The sequence below is a fragment of the Mus caroli genome, chromosome 12 (genome assembly GCF_900094665.2).
Source record: "Mus caroli chromosome 12, CAROLI_EIJ_v1.1, whole genome shotgun sequence".
NCBI classification, from domain to species: domain Eukaryota; kingdom Metazoa; phylum Chordata; class Mammalia; order Rodentia; family Muridae; genus Mus; species Mus caroli.
The window spans coordinates 65514237-65533255 of NC_034581.1; the positions used below are offsets into that span (position 1 = coordinate 65514237).

Below are 19019 nucleotides of genomic sequence, written 5' to 3' on the forward strand. Positions count from 1 at the left end.
AGAGAGAGAGAGAGAGAGAGAGAGAGAGAGAGAGAGAGAGAGCTGCTTCTTACTGTACCTTGGAGCCTATGTCCGTCACTGAGGCTGTTGATACTAGGGACCTGGACTGAACTGTCTGCTCCATGGCTTCCTTTACAGCTTTGGGCATGCTGCTTAGGTCTGTCGTTCATTATTTCGGTCTGGTTTCCTTATATGTGAAGTGGGACTATTCTATGCCTCATGTGGAATATATCAAGGATTTAAAGACACTCCATGTGTAAAGAACTTTGTATCCTGTCTGTCCGTGGAGTTACTCAGTAAGACAATCTTGATGGAGTATCACCTCGCATGTCCTGTCCCCGTGCTCTTTGTCATTCCGTTAGGGTACTTTGCCGCTGGCATGCAAGCCCAGATTTCCTACTCCAGGAAACATAGATCCTCCGCCATGCCAAGGCTCCCCTTCGGCAAGCCTTGGGACCTCTGGAAGGATGAGGTTAAACAGCAAGGAGACTTGTCCACTGCTAGAAAAAACAGTCTTAAATATTTCCAGGGCTCCCTTTCCCCACAGCAGAGAGTGGTGATTTTGCTATTTGCAGTGTTGGGCATTATGGAATTAATTGTAACAAAACTGTTTATCAGTGGCCTTCCCAACCCCTCCCTCCCCCAGCAGTCAGGATGCACCCACATACACTTTTTTAAAACAAAGTTTTCCCCTGGCAGGTATAGTTGACTTCATATTGGCTTTCTGCATCTGGAATAAGTGTAATGTTTTAGTCATTTTGAATCTCCATGAATTATACTAATAGGAGCTATTTTAAATTAATCATAATCATCAAACAAATACCAAAAAATGGACACTTAAAAAGAGAAAATCCTGGTAAATGTAAGAGACAGAGTTTTTAGAGTGGCAGAAATCACAGAGCCAAGAGCTTGCACCTCCAGTCCCTGCAGTTAGGCGAACAATTCTTTCTTACCAGAGACTGTTTCAAATATCCTTGCCTGGTAACAAACAATTGGCACAGCGAGGATCAAGCCCCATTCCGAGTTCCACACAGAGGGTATTTTTAGATAAAGCCTACGCTGGTGAGAATGTAGTGCTTTCTAAAGCCCCATTGCCCCTCAAGATGAAAGGGATTAAAAAATTTCACAAGCAGCCATGTGGCCTTAAAGATTTCTAGTCTGCAAATACCCAACGCTGGATCCTGTTTTCACAGCAGGTAACACTCTCAAGCCACATCCTTATTTAATTATAGTTTTGAAACAAGAGCACTATACTTACTTGATGATCGTTAAAGAGCTCTAGCAGAAGGTTCTAGATACTTGATTTAAAGTAGCGGAACAGTAATAATTAGATGGGAGGCCTGGAAGAAAGGCACAGCCTTGTGGAGTCAAGAGTCACCACATATTTTACTTTATAAACCTTCAGTTTGTAATTTGGAGTTTAGCAGCTTGTTACATTTCATCTGACTGCTCCAATTCCAACTCAGACTTAAACGCAGCCAAGCTAAGGGTTAAAAGGGCCCCAAGAACAGTGCGACATTTTAAGTCTCAAGCTGATGGGGCTGAGTTCAGCATAAGAGCTGTCTGTAAATGTGGTCCTTTCTCCTCTTCACTATCAGTCTGTTGTTTAAACTTGTTTGTAACAGTATAGTTACGAGGTGGAATACTAGCCCAGTGTTTACAGTGAACGTTGGAAATAAAGAGGACTTCACTAGGACACAAAGTAAATACCCGAGCCGCTGGATTAAGCCGGCCCAAGGGGCCAGGGGTAACGCATTCCCAGGCAGCCAGTGGGTCTTCCCAGGGGTGAGGTGAGCTTGCATCAATACATTGTTATTAAATTGCTGGATGACAGGGCTGGAGAGATGGCTCAGAAGCCAAATGCACTGGTTACTCTTCCAGAGGACCCACAGGAACTCAGTCAGTTCCAGGGAAGCGAATGCTCTCTTCTGGCTTCTGAGGGTACTGCATGCTTGAGGTACACAGACATATCAGGCAAAACACCACCAAGGACATAAAAGAAGGTTTGAAAACATTTGCTGGATGGCACGAGTATATGCTAGAGTGTCCGTAGGGGTAACCGGGAGATGAGGCTAGTGGAGCACGGTGAAGGTCCTTGGAAACTCCCTGGGAACGGGATCCTGCTCACTCTCAGTAACCACCATGGTGCCTGCCTCATGAAGGTCCTGGAGAAACGATCCTGCCTCAAATGGCCCATCTTTGTCACTGTGACAGGATCTAGAACCACTCAGGTAAACCACTCAGCATGTCTGTGAGGGGTTCTCTGGATTAGGTTCATTGACACGGAAGATACACTCACCCCATGAACTGGGATCCCGGACTGAATAAAACTGAGAAAGTGAGCTGAACGGAGGGCAGTCATCTCTGCCGACTGTGGATGCCACGTGCCCTCCCCACCCCCACCTTCCTACAGCAATGGACCACAAGCCAGGTGTTAAGTCAGAGTAGCGAGAGTAACAATAGCCTCCATATCCTCCTCCTCGCAGCTTCCTTCATGGCTGCTGCCTGAAGAATGAGCAGGTGCCCTGGCCCTCGGCAACTTCTGCTCTTTCCTCTGGGATTTTGCCTGTTTTCATTTTCTTAGTTTTAGTTCTATATGAAAATATGATAGGATCATTAACCCAAAGTTAAGTAATTTAGGTAAGTAAATCATAGTCACTAAAATTATAAATTATAAAATTATACTTCAGTTATCATTAAAAAAAAAAGAACATGAAGGCTGATAATGCCTCTGAGAGGAAGTGGGCATGTAACATGTACAGACAAAATCACAAACGTGTTGTCCGTGTGTTAACATGTATGTAACTTTGGACATGTAACATGTACAGACAAAATCACAAACGTGTTGTCCGTGTGTTAACATGTATGTAACTTTGGACATGTAACATGTACAGACAAAATCACAAAGGCTGTGTTGCCCGTGTGTTAACATGTATGTAACTGTACATATAACCTTTGAGGGTCTGCCTTTGTCACTACTCACATGACTTGGAGCAGTTTTATTTTCTACTTCTATAAAATACAGAAATTGAGCTGGGTGCATTCTTGGGTGATTCAGTTTCAGTGAGGCAGATGCGGGAGGCTCATTTAACTCCCACCTGATAATTCATTCACAGTTGAGAAAGCATCAGAACTACATCTGGGGCCTGGAGATTTGCCTCAGGGTAAAAGTGCTTGCGGAGTTCAAGCCCCCAGAACCTAGTTAAAAGCTTGGCACAGCAATATAGGCATGTTACAGTGTTTAGAATCAGAGGACCAACAGCAAAGAGATTCTCAAACAAGATTGTCCTTTGACACCCCCCCACACACACACCATTTACATACATGTACAAATACATGCATTTATATAAACATACATATATACAAAACAAAAATATGTACTGTCCTCTCAATTCAGAATAGCTCATCTCCAGAAATCTCATATTAGTAGATATTAATGTCAGTATGATTGAATTATACTGAGACTCAGAAAGGGAAAAGTGAGTTAAACAGTAACTGGAATTGATTAAAGTAAATAAAATCTGGGCAGTCTGTCACTAGAGAGAAGATGAGTATTTGGCTTATACCTTTAAGAAGAAAACTTTGCTTTAAAATAGATGCCCTAAACAGACACTTCTCATGGGAAGATCGCAGGTGACTGATGGGTATCTAAAGAGTGCTTGGCTCAGTAAGTGTCAAGAAAGTGTCGATTAAAACTGCAGCCAGGTACTGCCTTACAGAGGTTTAAATGGCTGTCACCAAACAGAAAAGTTGACAAGAGTTGCCGAGGACATGGGGAGGGGCACCTGTCATCTGCTGGTCAGAATGTAAAGCAGTGTGGCCTTCTGGTAAATAGCATGGTGCTTCCTCAAAGTACTAAATACAGACTGACCTCACAGGGCCTCTCCTGGGTATCCAGAGGAAATGGCATCTGTACGCTTAGAGTTTCTCAAAACCTCCTTTATTTAGGGTTCTTAAACGCTTCGACCTACCGTCCAGAGGTAGCAGGGAGAAAAAGTCCGTAGGAAAGCAGTGTTGTGGACCTTTTAGAAGTAGTTCCTTTGGGAGATTCCACTCTTCCTTGTCAGGATACCCCAGTCCACTTCAATAGTAAACCCCAAACAGGAATCAGTAGCAGCAGCAGAAACAGCAAGGCTCCACCTCGTTAGCACAGGTCAGCACGAGTCAGCAGAAGCAGCCAGAAGCAGCTGGAATACCACAAGAAGTTCTTGGGTGCTTTTCTCCCTATGAGGTGAAGACCAGTGAAGTGTCGCATGATGTAGCAATGCAGAAGCCTCCTCGCTGTTCGTGGGGTTCCTTTTATATTCTTTCTAAACATCAGGCACCTTCTCTGGTGTCTGTTTTCATCACAACATCAATGCCCTCTCACAAGACAGCTTCCAGAAACACATCACTTGACACAACTGAACTGAATTGTTTAAAAAAAAAAAAAAAGGTCACTTCAGGCATTACTGTGGTGGACGTGCACCTACATTCTCATTGCCTGCAGCCTCGTTCGTAGCAGTTGGTGGTGCCCACTGGTGACTAAAGAGACAGTGTGGTACATCCACACATGGTGGAGTAATAAGCCACGTCAGGTGGGAAACTTGTCATTTGCTACACTATGGGTAAATCTGCAAAGCATTATACTAAATGTCATAAGTTAGGCATAGACTGCATGGGCTCATTTGTGCGGTCATAAAAGGATACCTTACCTCATAGGAGCAGAGTGCACGGTAGTTACCAGGGCCTGAAGTGAACAGGGCAGGGAGATGCTGGCCAAAGGATCTGACGTTTTAGCTAACAGGATAAATAAGATCAAAAAAACTATGCAGAATGGAAACCATAGCTAATAATGTGCCAGATACCTAAACATTGCTGCCTGAGGGTAGATCTTAAGTGTTCTTACCACATACCAAAATGATGTGAGGCGTTGCATTGGTTAAGCCATTCTGCAGGCAGCAGTTCTCAGCCTAGGGGTCATGACCCCTAGGAGTGGTAAACCACCCTTTCACAGGGGTCGCCTAAGACCATCAGAAAACAGATATTTGCATTATGATTCTTAAAAGTGGCAAAATTGCAGTTATGAAGTAGCAACAAAAATAACTTCATGAAGGCAGTTCACCACAATATGACGACCTGTGTTAAAGGGTCACAGCATTAGGACATTTGAGAACACCGCTGTAGGGCATACTTATACCAAAACATTGAATACTGTATCAAAATGTATCCATTCATCTAAGGAAAATTGTAAAAGGCAGAACATACTGCCAAGTAAATACCTTTAATGGAGCAAGCTCTTCTAAAGGCCCTGTTTTTCATGCATGATCTGAGACCCTGACCCATGTGTCATGAGATTTATGAGTCTTGTGTAAGACTGCCTTGGTACCCCGTTAACATGCTGTACAACCGATAGTCATGGAGACGCAGCCACAGGTTGCAGAGATTTCCATGCACCAGGGCAGTTTTACTGATGTCAGTGTGTCCTGTGAAGGTGTCGATTTACAAAGTTTAAAAAGCGCCTGATTGTGTCAGTTTGGCTGAATTTAAGTAGCTCAAGTGTCTTTCTTTTTCTCTCCCTCCCACAGGTTAAAATTCTGTGTCACCAGTTGCTGGTCCAGGTGTGTGACCTGCTCAGGTTAAAGGACAGTCATCTCTTTGGTCTCAGTGTTATACAAAGTAAGTTTCAGTCCACTCTCTGGGATCTTTAGCCAACTGTGTCCAAGGACATGACATTTTAGAGTCTAAAGCCATCGTGCTATGTGAGCTAACTGTCAAAATACCCATCCGCTAACCCTCATCCCAAGTGTAGTATTCACTTTCCAATGTCAGCTGATGTGCTTCTCATGTGATTTAGGATTTTTATTATTGTTATTACGTTTTAGACTTAGTAATGTCGTTCCTTTTGTTTCATTTTGTTTTAATGAGCCAGGCTTGGTTTTTATTGTTGCTGCTGTTTTCGTGACCACGGAGACCAGCCCTATCTTGGAGGAAAGGAGATGGCTTTTGTCATTTGTCATTACCATCTACAATGCTACAAATGATAATGGCTTGTGACAGTACCGAAATTTTGAACATAGTAAAACTGCCTTTCTTCTGTTCAGATTCTCTTGCAATTAAAAGTATGACAATGATGGATTAATTGAATTTTTTTTCTGTTTTTCGTCACGTCCTTTTTTTTTCCTAGTCAGGCGGTGTGACTGTGAAATGCAGTAATTTTCTTCCACCATTATATTAGGAATTTGCAGGGGAGGATTTCATAGGCACTCCCTGTCTCATGTCCCTTCCTTAGCACGAGACCCTTGGGACTTACAGACATTTGTTAAAAGCTCTCTTATGTCAAAGTATATCTAGAAATTTCCCTGCTTTACTTTTTAAATCTCAGAATATTTTAAGATGTCTGCTCATCCTTTTCAAGGAGATTTACTTGTGTTTAATTATACTCCCTACATTTATGTGTACAGTCGTTTTCTCGGATTGTTTTAAATCTAAAGGATTGTGATAGTTTGAGAGTCTGGTCGGTGCTGTGAATGTTTATATCTGCCAAGTTAGAAAATATATTGTCAACAGAAAAAGCGGGCTCCCTTTCTTCCAAAATGGGAACTGGGTTCGGTTGCCTTTCTTGGAACATGGAATGAGGAATGCAGACAGCCCTGCTAGTCAGCCATTTGCCCTCTGCTTCGCTCCTGTAGTAGTCAGTGCAGTGAAAACAGGAAGGCTAACCACCATCTTTGGGTCTAGAAGCAGGAAGCTGCTGCCCAGATTCCAGACGACTCTTGCTGTGCTCTCAAAGGCGTTCTTCCTTCTGCACCTGCAGCCAGACTGTTGATCTCTGTGGTTCAACAAGTCGGTCCAAGAAAACCAGTTCATAGCTTCCTCCAGATTCCAAACAAGAGCTTTTAAGTTGCTCTTTAAAGGAGAGTTTGCAGTGTGGTGAAAGAGCGTTGGAACAGCAGTCAGGTGACCTAGTTCAGATTCTGGTTCTACTGCTGGCTAGCAGTCATGTCTGAAGGGGTTCAGACATGCCACCAGACTTCCCTCACTGTCAAGACAATGTGACAGACAGAAGCTGCTGTCATGCCAGCTTTGCAGGATGGACGTGCGTTTGTGAATTTGCATCATAGGTTTTGCGTTCTTAGTGTGGATTTGGATTCCCAGGCAGGTGAGGAGGAAGTATAGGGGATTCTAGAACACCATGCACATGCAGGTATAGCGTCCCCACTGTCAGCCCCAACCAGATACTCTATCGCCCAGAGTCCATCCTTGCCACGTGGCTTCCCTCCTGGTGTTTGTATCCCATGACTTCAGACAGATGTACTGCATGTATCCACCATCGGGGTGTGGAGGATGGCTTTACTGCCTTGAAGCCACTCACACCATTTTAAATTGGTGACTGAAATTATCACTGTCTGTTCAATAGTTGGAAAGAATGTACTTTGAACACTGGCATTTTAAGACTCAGTCAATCTAACACTCTTTTTAAAAATCCATCTAAAGAGCAAGAATCCCAGTGCCATTCTTTCAGTTTTGTATTGAAATAATTTCAAAGTTCCAAGAAGCCAATAACAGTCTCCTGCGGTATTAACACCGACATTTCTTCCTCCGTCTGTGATCTACCTTCCTGTTTCCCATCTCTCCACACGTGAGACCAGCAGCATCTTCTACGTAACCACGTGGCAGCATTACAATCAGGAAGTCCATGCCCCGATGCTAGGTAGTGTTTAGTTTTCTCCAGGGGTCCTAGGACTGTCCATCACAGTCACAGATGGTCTGGTTTCAAGTCTGTATTCTTCAGCCATCCCTCAGCCTCCCTTGTGGCCTTGGCATTTTTTTCCTCCCCCTTTTCTTGTTTTAAGAGAGCAGTCAGGTTACTTTGTGGAATGTCCTTTAATTTGGGTTTGGTTTCTGTTTCCTCGTGGTTAATTCAGGTTATGCATGATTTGGGTGGGGATATCAGGTAAATGATAATGTGCCATTCTCACTGTACAGTATCATGGGGCACAATAATTATTTATGTCCTGATGGTGATGTTAGTTTTGGCAAAAGTGTCTCCACATACTTTCTGTGATATCCGTGAGCTCGAGTTAACACTTCGGATGACAATCCAGTCCCGTGAGATTCAGTCTGCCTCTTCTTTCCATTGTTTACGGCTTCTTTCTTCAACAGTGAGAAACCTGGCTTATTTGCTTGCACATTTAGGAGTATATTATCTATAAAGGATATGACAGAGGTACAGAGGAGTCTAGGGCAAAGTTTGGGAAGGGGAACGCAGTGCTTCTGCTCAGTTTGTGTCTACCAGTCTATATGTGTCCAGCTACCCAGAGTTCTCAAACTAGATAGCTCTGGTCACACTGTCAAGTGACAGACACATAAAGGTAATTTAAGGTGTGCACTGTGCTCATAGACTCCCCGAGACTCTGGCAGCACACGAGGGCTGCACAGGTCGCAGCTAGACGAGAGTCTCAGGCCGAGAGGGGGAAGGAGTGTCCATTCCTAACCCAGACTCTATCTCTAATTAACAGCCTCTTACAGGAAAGCTTAGTTTTTTCTAGTGGCGTCTCACTGGGTATACACACCATACTTAAGGGAAGGCCCCAAGCCCAGTGGGAGATGGCCAACACAATCCAAACTCAATGGTATTTTTGTAGACATTTTGTCTTGTATTGCTTTGTTTGGGCATTTTTTTATCTTAACTGTTCTTTTGTTTGTATATTACTGTTTCTGATTTTGCATTTGTGTGGGTGTTATTTGTGTGTGTCTGTGTTTCTTGTGCTTTTTCTTTGTTTTGTTTTTAAAATTCTGATTTTTTATTAGCATTTTTTTTTCTAAAGAACTAGAGGAAGCATGGAATTGGGTAGGAATGGAAGGGAGAGAGGATATAGAAGGAATGGGGAGGGGAAACTACGATCAGAATATAGTCTATGAAGAATTTATTTTCAATAAAAATAAAATGTAAATATGCATGTGCTGCTCTGAGCAGTCTCCCTTCTGGTCATCATTGTGCTGCTTCCAATAGGAGCTCAAACCACACACTAGTCAGAGTCATGTTCAGTCAGAAAGATGAAAGGCTAGGAGGCAGCTTCCACTGACCTGGGTGTTGGGTTAAGTGGAAGATGTTAAGAGGCCTGAACAGCCCACTTACAGACAGAGTAGCATTCCTTTTTCAATGACATCTTCCAGTCAACCCCAGCGTTCATCAGGGTTTCACTGTGGAGTCAGCTCACATCTTCCTGGAATGAGAACGTTGCACATCCCTTCATTGTGAAGGTTGTTATGGAGCATCCAGAAGAGGATGCCTTTAATGATGGAGAAAAAATTAGCTGGAGTGGGTGAGTGTGTGTGTGTGTGTGTGTGTGTGTGAGAGAGAGAGAGAGAGTATGCATGTGTGCATGCGCGTGTATTAATTGAAGCCTTGTACAAAATCGGAATGCCAAGGACTTCTCCTGTGAAATAGATCTTTACAAAAAATTCTCTCAAAGAAAAGTTAAAGAAACAAATGTGTTTAGCCCAGCTCGTTTCCTTACGTTTCGCTCACTTTATGTAAGTTCCAGGAGACGGATTTTCTGTTCCCTTTAAAAACATGTCACCACTCCAGCCCCACTTGAGGGATTGTTTGGAGTCAAATCTTGTTTTTCCGCAAGACTTTTCTCTTGTGTGGATAGATCCTGAAGGCAGACCGAGGGGCGGTTTGTCCTTCTGGCAAGCTCATGCACTGGTGTGGGGAACACAGAACAGATGTTTTAAAAGCCAACTCCTCAGAGAGCAGGTGTTGGCCCATGCTTGGACATGTGCTACCGTCAATGCCCCAGTGTTCAGAGCGACCGGAGCACAGTGCTGCTGTGTCAGCACTTTGCACCTATGATAAGATTCTTCTCCCCACTAAACCGAAGTGTTTCTCTAAGCTGTGTGTCCACAGGAATGGACGCTCAGGGGTCTGTAAAGATCCTGGAAGCTAAGCACATGTGTTCATTAGAAACCACATGTCTTCTAAGCTTTTCATCCTCTAGAATCTCGAGTGCTGTGTTGCAGAAGCAAAAGACCCCATCAGCTCAGTAATGTCCAGCTTGTGCCCTTGTGTCCTTTTGTGTCCTTGTGCCACATTCTCAGATCAGGAGGCTGGTTTCTGGAATTGTAGCTTTGGGTAGGTTTTTTTTTTTTTTCTTTGAAACAAATCTTTTTTCTTTAGCATCTCTTATCTCTCTCTTTTTTTTAATGTGCAGATAATGAACATGTATATATGGAATTGTCACAAAAGCTTTATAAGTATTGTCCAAAAGAATGGAAAAAGGAGGCCAGCAAGGTACGGCAATACGAAGTCACTTGGGTGAGATTACATTTATACGCAAAATTCTTTTTATTCTGTAAAAATGTTTATTTTAGCTGTCACGTTAGAATAAAAAAAAAATCATAGGCAATAATTTACCCAGTAGAAACTGAAAAGGGGAAATGAATTATAAGCACTGAAATGCCTTGTGGATCAGATGTGAGTACCTGACAGCATAAACCGATAGGTTACAATGTTTTGATAATCATGGGGTAGTGCTTTAAAGCGAAAAGCAGGAAAGAGGATCTGATTTTCTCCTGTGACAGTGTTGTCAAAACTTGTAGGAGGTTTTAGTAATTTTAAATTTGCTTTTTTTATGGTTCTTGCATCCAAGCTTTTGTTGTTTCACTGTGCAGCATGGTATCTTTATGTAGTTAATATCAGTCAGGTTGGGGGAAGGGGAAATCACAGGCTAGTCCCCATAGTTTCTGCCATCACCTAGTGAGTCAGGAATGAAGTTACATCCAATCCCAGATCCTCCCATCACAGTGCAGGGGATCCTCCATAGCAGTGCAGGGGATCCTCCCATAGCAGTGCAGGGGATCCTCCATAGCAGTGCAGGGGATCCTCCNCCATAGCAGTGCAGGGGATCCTCCCATAGCAGTGCAGGGGATCCTCCATAGCAGTGCAGGGGATCCTCCATAGCAGTGCAGAGGATCCTCCCATAGCAGTGCAGGGGATCCTCCATAGCAGTGCAGGATTCTTGGGCTAAGCTGGAAGGCGACTTCAAAGCCAACTGCAGAGCAAAGCCTCCAACATTTAAGTAAACAAGCTGTGTGCTAGAATGTGCTGTGTGGAATGCTGAGGGAACAAGACAGCATTTGTAATAGGGAGCAAATGGTCACCACAGGGGACAGAGCTGGGCCAGGAGCTGGCTCTCAGCTAGAAATTTCCATGACATTTATTTTTATCTTCCCTTATGTTGCCATTGGCAGCGTGGCAAGCAGGCGAGTGAGAATCCGGAGAGGGAGGGTGTCCTGCTTTACGTTGTAACTTCTTGGTTGGATGTGGACCTGGTGCCCATGTGGGACAACTTTCCGCTGCTACAAGCCCCATGTTAGGAACAGATGAGCCTGTTTGTGTTTGGAAATGTGCCTTGCAAGTGACGGTAGCGTGGTTGTGTTTGATGCCTGTCTTGGAGATAACAAAACACAGCTCACTACATGTGTCTCTGTCTCAGGGCATCGACCAGTTTGGGCCCCCCATGATCATCCACTTCCGGGTGCAGTACTACGTGGAGAATGGGAAGCTGATCAGGTATGAGGACAGCCCACAGGCCGGAGCCTTGGTACCCTCTGCAGCGCTTCTTTCGGCAGACACCAAGCACATCCTGGTGCCAGTGCTGCCTTCCTTCTGCCTGTTAGCACATAAACTCTGCTGCTGCAGCAGCAGCACTTGGGGCTTTGCTTGTTTCTTCACATTCTTGTATTCTTGGTGCCCACCACACCAGAGGCACATTGGTTACTTACTGAGTGTGGCAGGCTGAGGGAGAAAATGTTAATGTCACCAGTTCACATTTGCACTCTCAGCCCAAAGGAGCTGTCAGTGTTTTGGAACAAGATTTATTAAATATGCTTATATTCTTTCCCAAGTGGGACAGGGCCACAAACTCTCTCAAACTCCTTGGTTTTCCATTAGCCTGGTTTCCCCTTCACTTGAGGTCTTGCTCGTACTCTTAATCACTAGTTTAAAAATTAAGAGTAAGCACACATCTTTAATTCCAGCACTCGGGAAGCAGAGGCAGGCAGATCTCTGCGGCCAGCCTGGTCTACAGAATGAGTCCCAGGACAGCTAGGGATACATAGAGAAACCCCTTCTTGAAAAACAACAAGAAACCAAGAGTGAGCCTGGAGAAGGGGGAGCTTCCTGTGGAATCAAGGGTGCAAGCTGAGGGGCAGGGAACAGACTTTGTCTTCTTGGAAACGGATGCATGATCCAGATCCGTGTCATGGTGTAAACTAGACTTAGCTGGTTGTGAACCTCTTTCTTTGGTGTGGGATTCAGTGCTAGAGATCACACTTCAGCTAACAGAAACTACAGGAAACATGAGCTTGTTTTCCTTTTCCTTTTAAACTTTGAGAGACCTTCCTATGAAAGAAAAAATACGCGGGGCTAAGTTCCATGAAAAACTAGCATTTGCTATTTTCTGTCATCAGCAGGTACATAGTAAAAGTAAGGAGTATTAGTACATAGAGCATATTGCTAAGGCCTAGAAAGGTCATTAGTCAGCCTTAGCCTGTATGAAGTGCACACCCACTTTACATGGTAGGGATGGAATGCCCTGTAAAGAAGGAAAATAGATGACTTAGCCATGAGTAAACCCCATAGGGCTAATGAATGTTAACCCTTTATCTCTGTGCCACACACACACACATCCCTCCACAACCCATCGAACAGCATGTAGAGAGCCTTATAAAAGGCAACCACTGAGTAGTGCCCTATCCGCGGGAAAAGAATTCCACAGATGCCTTCCCCTTAAGCTCTTCATCCTTAGCCCTGGTCTTGGTTACAGTAGGCACGTATGTTTCTATCATCATCTGCTGGTGAGCTGTGACCGCAGGTAGAGGCCAGGGACCTCGCTGAAAGCGCGCATGGCCACAGTCGTTTTCCTTAGTTATAATCTGCTCATGAACATTTCTTCTGACTAGAGATCCTGTGAGCCACCCACCTCTGCCAGCACTGCCCATTCACCTACTCGGTGGACTGGACTTATTTCTGGCTCGGGTGGATTCGAGTGTTCACTTTAGCTTTTCCTTATGGAGGGAGTGTCATGGTTGTCGAGGCTTGTGCCCGTGAAAACACTCCATAAAGCATCCTCCTCCTCCTGTAGAACAAGGCGTGTTCTTCAAGGAAAGCATTGGCTCTTTCATCCTCAGGGCAGCGGGGAAAGTAACAAGCCGCTGGTGCTCCGATCTTCTCCTATAAGCGTTTTACGTGCTGTAGAGCATCTGTGATGCGCTAAGGAGGGGAACAATCCAAGGACCATCAAACAGGGAGGCCAGGCTTGGCCCTCGGTTTGTTCCCACTAAGGGAGTAAGAAGTACAACTCACAATGCAGGCTACAAGCGCCCAGCTTCTGGCACGTCCAGCCTGTGTTCTGTGACATGTGCACCTTACTGGAGTGGAGTCCCTCAGAGCTGCCTTTTCTTTGGATGAGCCAAAGGCTATGAGCTTTAGAGTCTGTTTTTGGCAGCTGAGCCTTCTGCCCCTGCAGCCCCCTGAGGTGGTGATCTGGTTCCAGCTTGGGTCGTCCCCACCTCAGTGAGGAGGACCCAAGGGGAGCCGAAGCCAAGGGCCTCAGCTAGCAGATGCACATGGGATTTGGGATCTGTTGGCATGTGCTTGTACCATTCCACCAAAACATGACTGCTATTTTCCCGTATTTTCTAGTGACCGAATTGCAAGATACTATTATTACTGGCACCTACGGAAACAGGTGCTGCACTCCCAGTGTGTGCTCAGAGAGGAGGCCTACTTCCTGCTGGCAGCCTTTGCACTGCAAGCTGACCTCGGCAACTTCAAAAGGAAACTGCACCACGGAGACTACTTTGAGCCAGAGGCTTACTTCCCGGCATGGGTAGGTACTGTCTGGATTCTCCATACTGCCTGTTCAGACACAAGCCTCTTCAAGAGATGAGCCTGCATGTTCTGGGCCCAGGGAAATCGCTGTGATGCCCAACTACCAATCGGAAGCTGGGAATCTTTCCTAGTCTGCTCATTACTGAGGAGGCTCTCTGGCCATCTTAGATGCAGAAGAACTTCAGCTTACCCAGCCCTGTGTTGGAATGTGCATAGCAGTGATACTCTGGGGTCTTTTGGTTTTGGGTTTTTGTTTGTTGTTTTTTTAAGCAGGGTTTCTCTGTGTGGCCCTCACTGTCCTGAAACTCACTTTCTAGACCAGACTGGCCTTGAACTCACAGAGATCCACCTGCTTCCACCTCCCGGGCGCAGGGACTGAAGGTGCGCATCCCCACGCCTGGCTAGCGGTGACACTCTCAATCCTCCTGGTGAAGTGTATTTTTCCCCTTTGAAGGAAAATGATTACTTCTCAAGCGATGAGATCATTCACAGTTTTAATGGGCTGAGAAAACAACTGTGAATCAACGTTTGGCTCTGACCTCTGTGTCCTTCCCTGCCAGGCGAGGAGCCGTCCCCTTCTGTCAGGAGAAGATAGATGTAGGTCATTCTGGCAGGAGTGGGCTCACACACATGCTCCCTAGCCTGTTGGAGTTGCCAGTCCTCCTGCAGGCCGCTCTGTCCCTCTCTTCTGTGGCCTCGGCTCTGGCTCAGGCTCTTTCCCCTACTGTTGATGTTCACAGAACAATGGGTCACCTGCGTCCACAAAGCAGAACCACCTGGCTGGCTTCCCAAAAGATAGGCCAAGTGTACTTGACTTTCCAGCAGCTTCCTTCCCATCCGTGCACGTTCCTCAGTCCTCTTCCCCCACCTGCTCCCCCTCAGCCAAGCACATGCCATCTCTCAGGTCATTCATGACCCTACTCCCCCTCAGCCAAGCACATGCCGTCTCTCAGGTCATTCGTGACCGTTAAGTTGCCTGATTCAGTAGACGCTCTCCTCTCCTTTTGCTGAATTTTTCTGCTGCCCTTGGCACTTGGGAGATTTCATCCCAATCACGGTTTTTCATGCCCACCTTCAGAATATGCAGATAACACCTAAACATGCCTGCCCTGTACAGTGAGGTGGCTACTCATTCCTTAGTTCCACAGAATCACACTTAGTTCCCAAATCACACTCCTCCCTCCCCCACCTCCACAGAAGCAGCCCTACCTCTGTTCCCCTGGTGTCAGAGGGCTGGAGGCTGCCATAGGCCCAGTTGCGGGAACCTGGCATCACATGGACTTGGCTTGGCACTGTGCCTCTGCTACATCCTACCCACATGCTCTGATGTGCCCACTCCGTTTCCTGTTCCCCTGCTTAGTCCCTATTTTGTCACTATTGGTTTCCTTCTAAGTCCACTGCATCGCTCCCTTCGGCGTTCCCTCCCTGGGTCTCAGAGCTCAGCACAGTGTTGCAGAGCTCTTCTTGCTTCGGTGTTCGCCAGCTTGCTTCTGAGAGGAGCGAGCCTCTTACTTTACACAGTACCTGCAGGGACTCCCCAGGCACCTGTGGTGTGAAGTCCTGACTCCCAAGTGTGCAACTCCAGGATCTGGTTGATTTCTTAGCCTGGATGCTCTGGCACCATCCAGCTGGTGACTCTGCAGATGTGTCTGCACAGCTGCTGGGATGTCTTAAACTTCTGAACCCACCGCAGCCCCAAGCAGGGTTTCTCTGTGCAGCCCCGGCTTCCCTGAAACTGCCTATGCAGACCAGGCTGGCTTAGCACTCACAGAAATGCTCCTGCCTCTGCCTCCTGAGTGCTGGGATTAAAGGGGTGCGCCCCCATCGGCCTCCATGAAGAATCCTTTGTGAAGTATGAAAAGTAAGCACCAAACAGCCGATTCTGAAGTCACATGAGAGCTGAAAACTCGCCGGTGTCCCCACTGCCACCATCTGAAGCCCTGGCTTCTGCTCATGCTGCCACTGGCTTTTTGTGTTTTCAGACCCTTCTGAAATCAGCATGGCCATTCCCAACACCCTCAGTATGCAGCCACCGATGCAGGGTGTCACTCACATTTGAAAGCTCGGTGGACACCATCCGTTCTAAGCCCCAGCAAATCACAGGGAGAGCGTGTTGAATCGAAACCATTTCCTCCTGTGTTTTCAAGTAGAGTTCCTGGCCTCTCCTGTGAAAACCAGTATTCCAAAGAGTCCCGCCTGTTAAGAGTGTAATCCATGAAGTATGTGAAATTACTTCAGTTTGCGTGGGACTTATGCTCACGTCGGTGACTTTTTAAACCAAAAGAATCTGTTTTTCCCAATTACGATTGTTTGTTCTACCAAGTGGACATTATATCTTACAACCTTAGCTGGTTCCACCCAGTAGCCTAAGAAGACAGCGAACATGGGATAAAATTGTTATTTTCTAATGAGAAGTATCCAGCTTCATGTGGCCTGTTTTAGCTTCTCATCCTCTTGTCGGTTGGGGCACGGTGTTCCAACAGGTTGTCTCCAAGAGGGGGAAGGACTACATCCTGAAACACATCCCAAACATGCACAAGGACCAGTTTGCCCTGACGGCCTCCGAGGCCTACCTGAAGTACATCAAAGAGGCCGTCCGACTGGATGACGTTGCCATCCATTACTACAGACTGTACAAGGTAGGAAAACCCTCCTTCCTGCGCGAGATCTCAGCTCGCCTGAGAGCTCTGCTCTCCTCTTACAACAAGTGGTGGGAAGCTCTTCTTTTGGCCTGCCCTTGGTTTCACGTGTCAGGCCTCCGTGATCTAGCCCGGAAGCAGCATGTTAGAGTTCTGAAATGTTTGTAACGTGTGATAACAGAGGTCTGCGATGGTGATCTGGCTCTGAGGGCCGTATGCTATAGCTCTTTTTCTGCCTGGAAGAGTAACCTTTGCAAGGTGTTTGCTGAATGTTATTGTAGTATTGCCCTGTGAAAGCCCCGCCCTCGTTATGTTCCTTTAATTGTGGGAATGTTCTCACTGACCCCAGTGCAGACAGAGCACCGTATGCCTCCTTTTTTTTCTTCAAACCCCCACACTGTATAAAAAGTGATCATTTTATAGGCCAGGAAACTTGAGGCTTAAGAAAGTTAAATAATTCACTAAGGTTGCAAAACCAAGTGGCAGAAATGTGGATGCAGCCCAGGCTCCTGGGTGACAAAGTTTCTGTGTATCAGTTAAGTGCCTCAGGGACTCAGGCGCTCCGTGTTCTCTTTGCATCCCATGTATCCCAGGCCTCATATTCCACAGGACGTTGTGGGGACGTTCTGCACACACTCATGCTGGGCCTCAGCATGCTCTGCCTTCTCTTCCGTGCTCCTCTCTGTATCTTCCCTATCCTGACAAGGGTCATTCCTGACTAGAACTGGATTCTTATAAGTACTCAGGGTATATTTGCAAACCCAGTGGGATGAAGTTGTTAAAACATGGCCAGTGAGGTCTGACCGTGGGTTGAATCCCAGTTTGGCTCTTTACTATGTGACCCAAGGAAAGCATTTAACATCTCTGTGCTTCAGAGTTCTCATAGCTTAAAGGACACTGGGACCTACCTACCCCTTAGGACTGTGGGAATTGATCAGTGAGCCATACCTGTCACATGACAGGCATGATGATCAGCATGGGATTTTGTTGATATGTTGGTTGTCCCTACCCTTACACTGAGTTAATATAAATGGGACCATTGTCCGGGGAGAATATGTTTGGTCATATTGCTGGGTGGTCATGTTACTAAATGTAACTTCCTGGCTGGTTCCAAAGCTCAGAACACTCTCCCTCCCTCTCTCTCCCTCCCTCCCTCTCCCTCCCTCACATTACTGCCTCTCCATCCTTGGAAGGCATATGGAGGCCCGTAGATCTCTGTTGAAATTCCTAAAGGGCTGACTCACTTTTTCTGAGAGATTTCATTGTGACATCTCACTTTACACGAGAAAATTCCTATAAGTGGCATCTGGGACAGTCGGCTCCTATTCTGAAGTATATTAGAAATATAAACAGTACACTGGACAGAGTCCGGCCTTGGGATGGGATGTCAGTTAGAGGCCCTGGGGATCTGGGCAGCTGTACTGGTCATGGGCCATCTCTTGAGTAAGGGAGACACTGCACTGTGAAGGCCAGAGGGGTCCATGCAGTAACCAACAGTCCTGACACGGCAAGGCACGACGCCCATGACATCAGCAAGTGTTCAGAACCTATCGCTGCTATTGCTTTATTTGCTGGGGAGGTTTGCTAGTTTAAAGAAATCTGATTAGAAATTAATCTTTCAATAAAGCTGATGTGTACAAATTAATCTTTTGGAAAAAAAAAAGAAAATTTGCTCAGTATATAGTTCTGCATTGTATAGAAAATGTCTGCTTTAAAAAGACATTTAACAAAAGCTATAACTGAAGCGGGGAGATGAGTTACTGGTACCTGACAGACACCGCCCACTTGGAGAAGTCAAGCCATTGCATCTGCCTCACATAGGGGCAGCTTATAAGGGAAGCAGGCCATTCTGAAGGAAGCACCTTTTGCCTGGTTTCCCATACACGTCTCAGACGTGAACTGCGGCACTGCCTTGGCCCCAGGCTTACTTCAGAAAGTGTGGACATCGCCTGGGGAGGGAACCTGCCCTGAGTGTGTGCTGATGGAGCAGGCTCTGTTGAGCACAGCACTGCATGTGCCTTTCCATGCCAGAGACAGGCCAGTTTCTTCTCTATATGCCAGGCAAGACCATGCTTTCTAATACTTCTTCCTGTGATCCTGAGAAAACTGGCCTTAAACTTAATAAAGACCTGGGGGGCTGGAGAGGTGGCTCAGTGCTTTGGGGTACTTGTTGCGCTTTCTCAGGACATGGGTTCTATGCCTGCCACCCAAGCAGTGGCTCACAGCCATCATTACTCCAGTTCCAGGGCGTCCAACACCCACTTCAGCTTCTGCCAGCCCTGAGTACATGGGTGGTACACAGACATACACCCAGGCAAAATACCCAGGCATATAAGATAAGCCTAAGCATCCTTTGAATTTAATAAGTATTGGACAATATTCACCTACTGTCTTATAATATCTGGTAAAAAAAATATTTATTAGTAACTTTTAAGGCTTCATGCCTTACTCATTACACATAAGTCCTTGAAGATTGGCCAAATCTGAGCACGTTTTTT

The 19019-nt window shown here is 45.9% G+C and overlaps 1 protein-coding gene across 3 annotated transcripts in view; it reads left to right on the top strand.

Moving 5' to 3' along the window:
• Positions 1 to 19019, top strand: part of Frmd6 (FERM domain containing 6) — a 74500-nt gene that overhangs the window by 39109 nt on the left and 16372 nt on the right. For 2 of the 3 annotated variants that reach the window (XM_029484601.1, XM_029484602.1), the window contains exons 3-7: positions 5568 to 5658; positions 10200 to 10303; positions 11484 to 11560; positions 13694 to 13880; positions 16366 to 16521. In XM_029484601.1, coding sequence (XP_029340461.1) covers positions 5568 to 5658; positions 10200 to 10303; positions 11484 to 11560; positions 13694 to 13880; positions 16366 to 16521 — 615 coding nt within the window. The remainder of the gene's footprint in view (positions 1 to 5567; positions 5659 to 10199; positions 10304 to 11483; positions 11561 to 13693; positions 13881 to 16365; positions 16522 to 19019) is intronic. The other variant, XM_021179383.2, reaches the window with a different exon arrangement.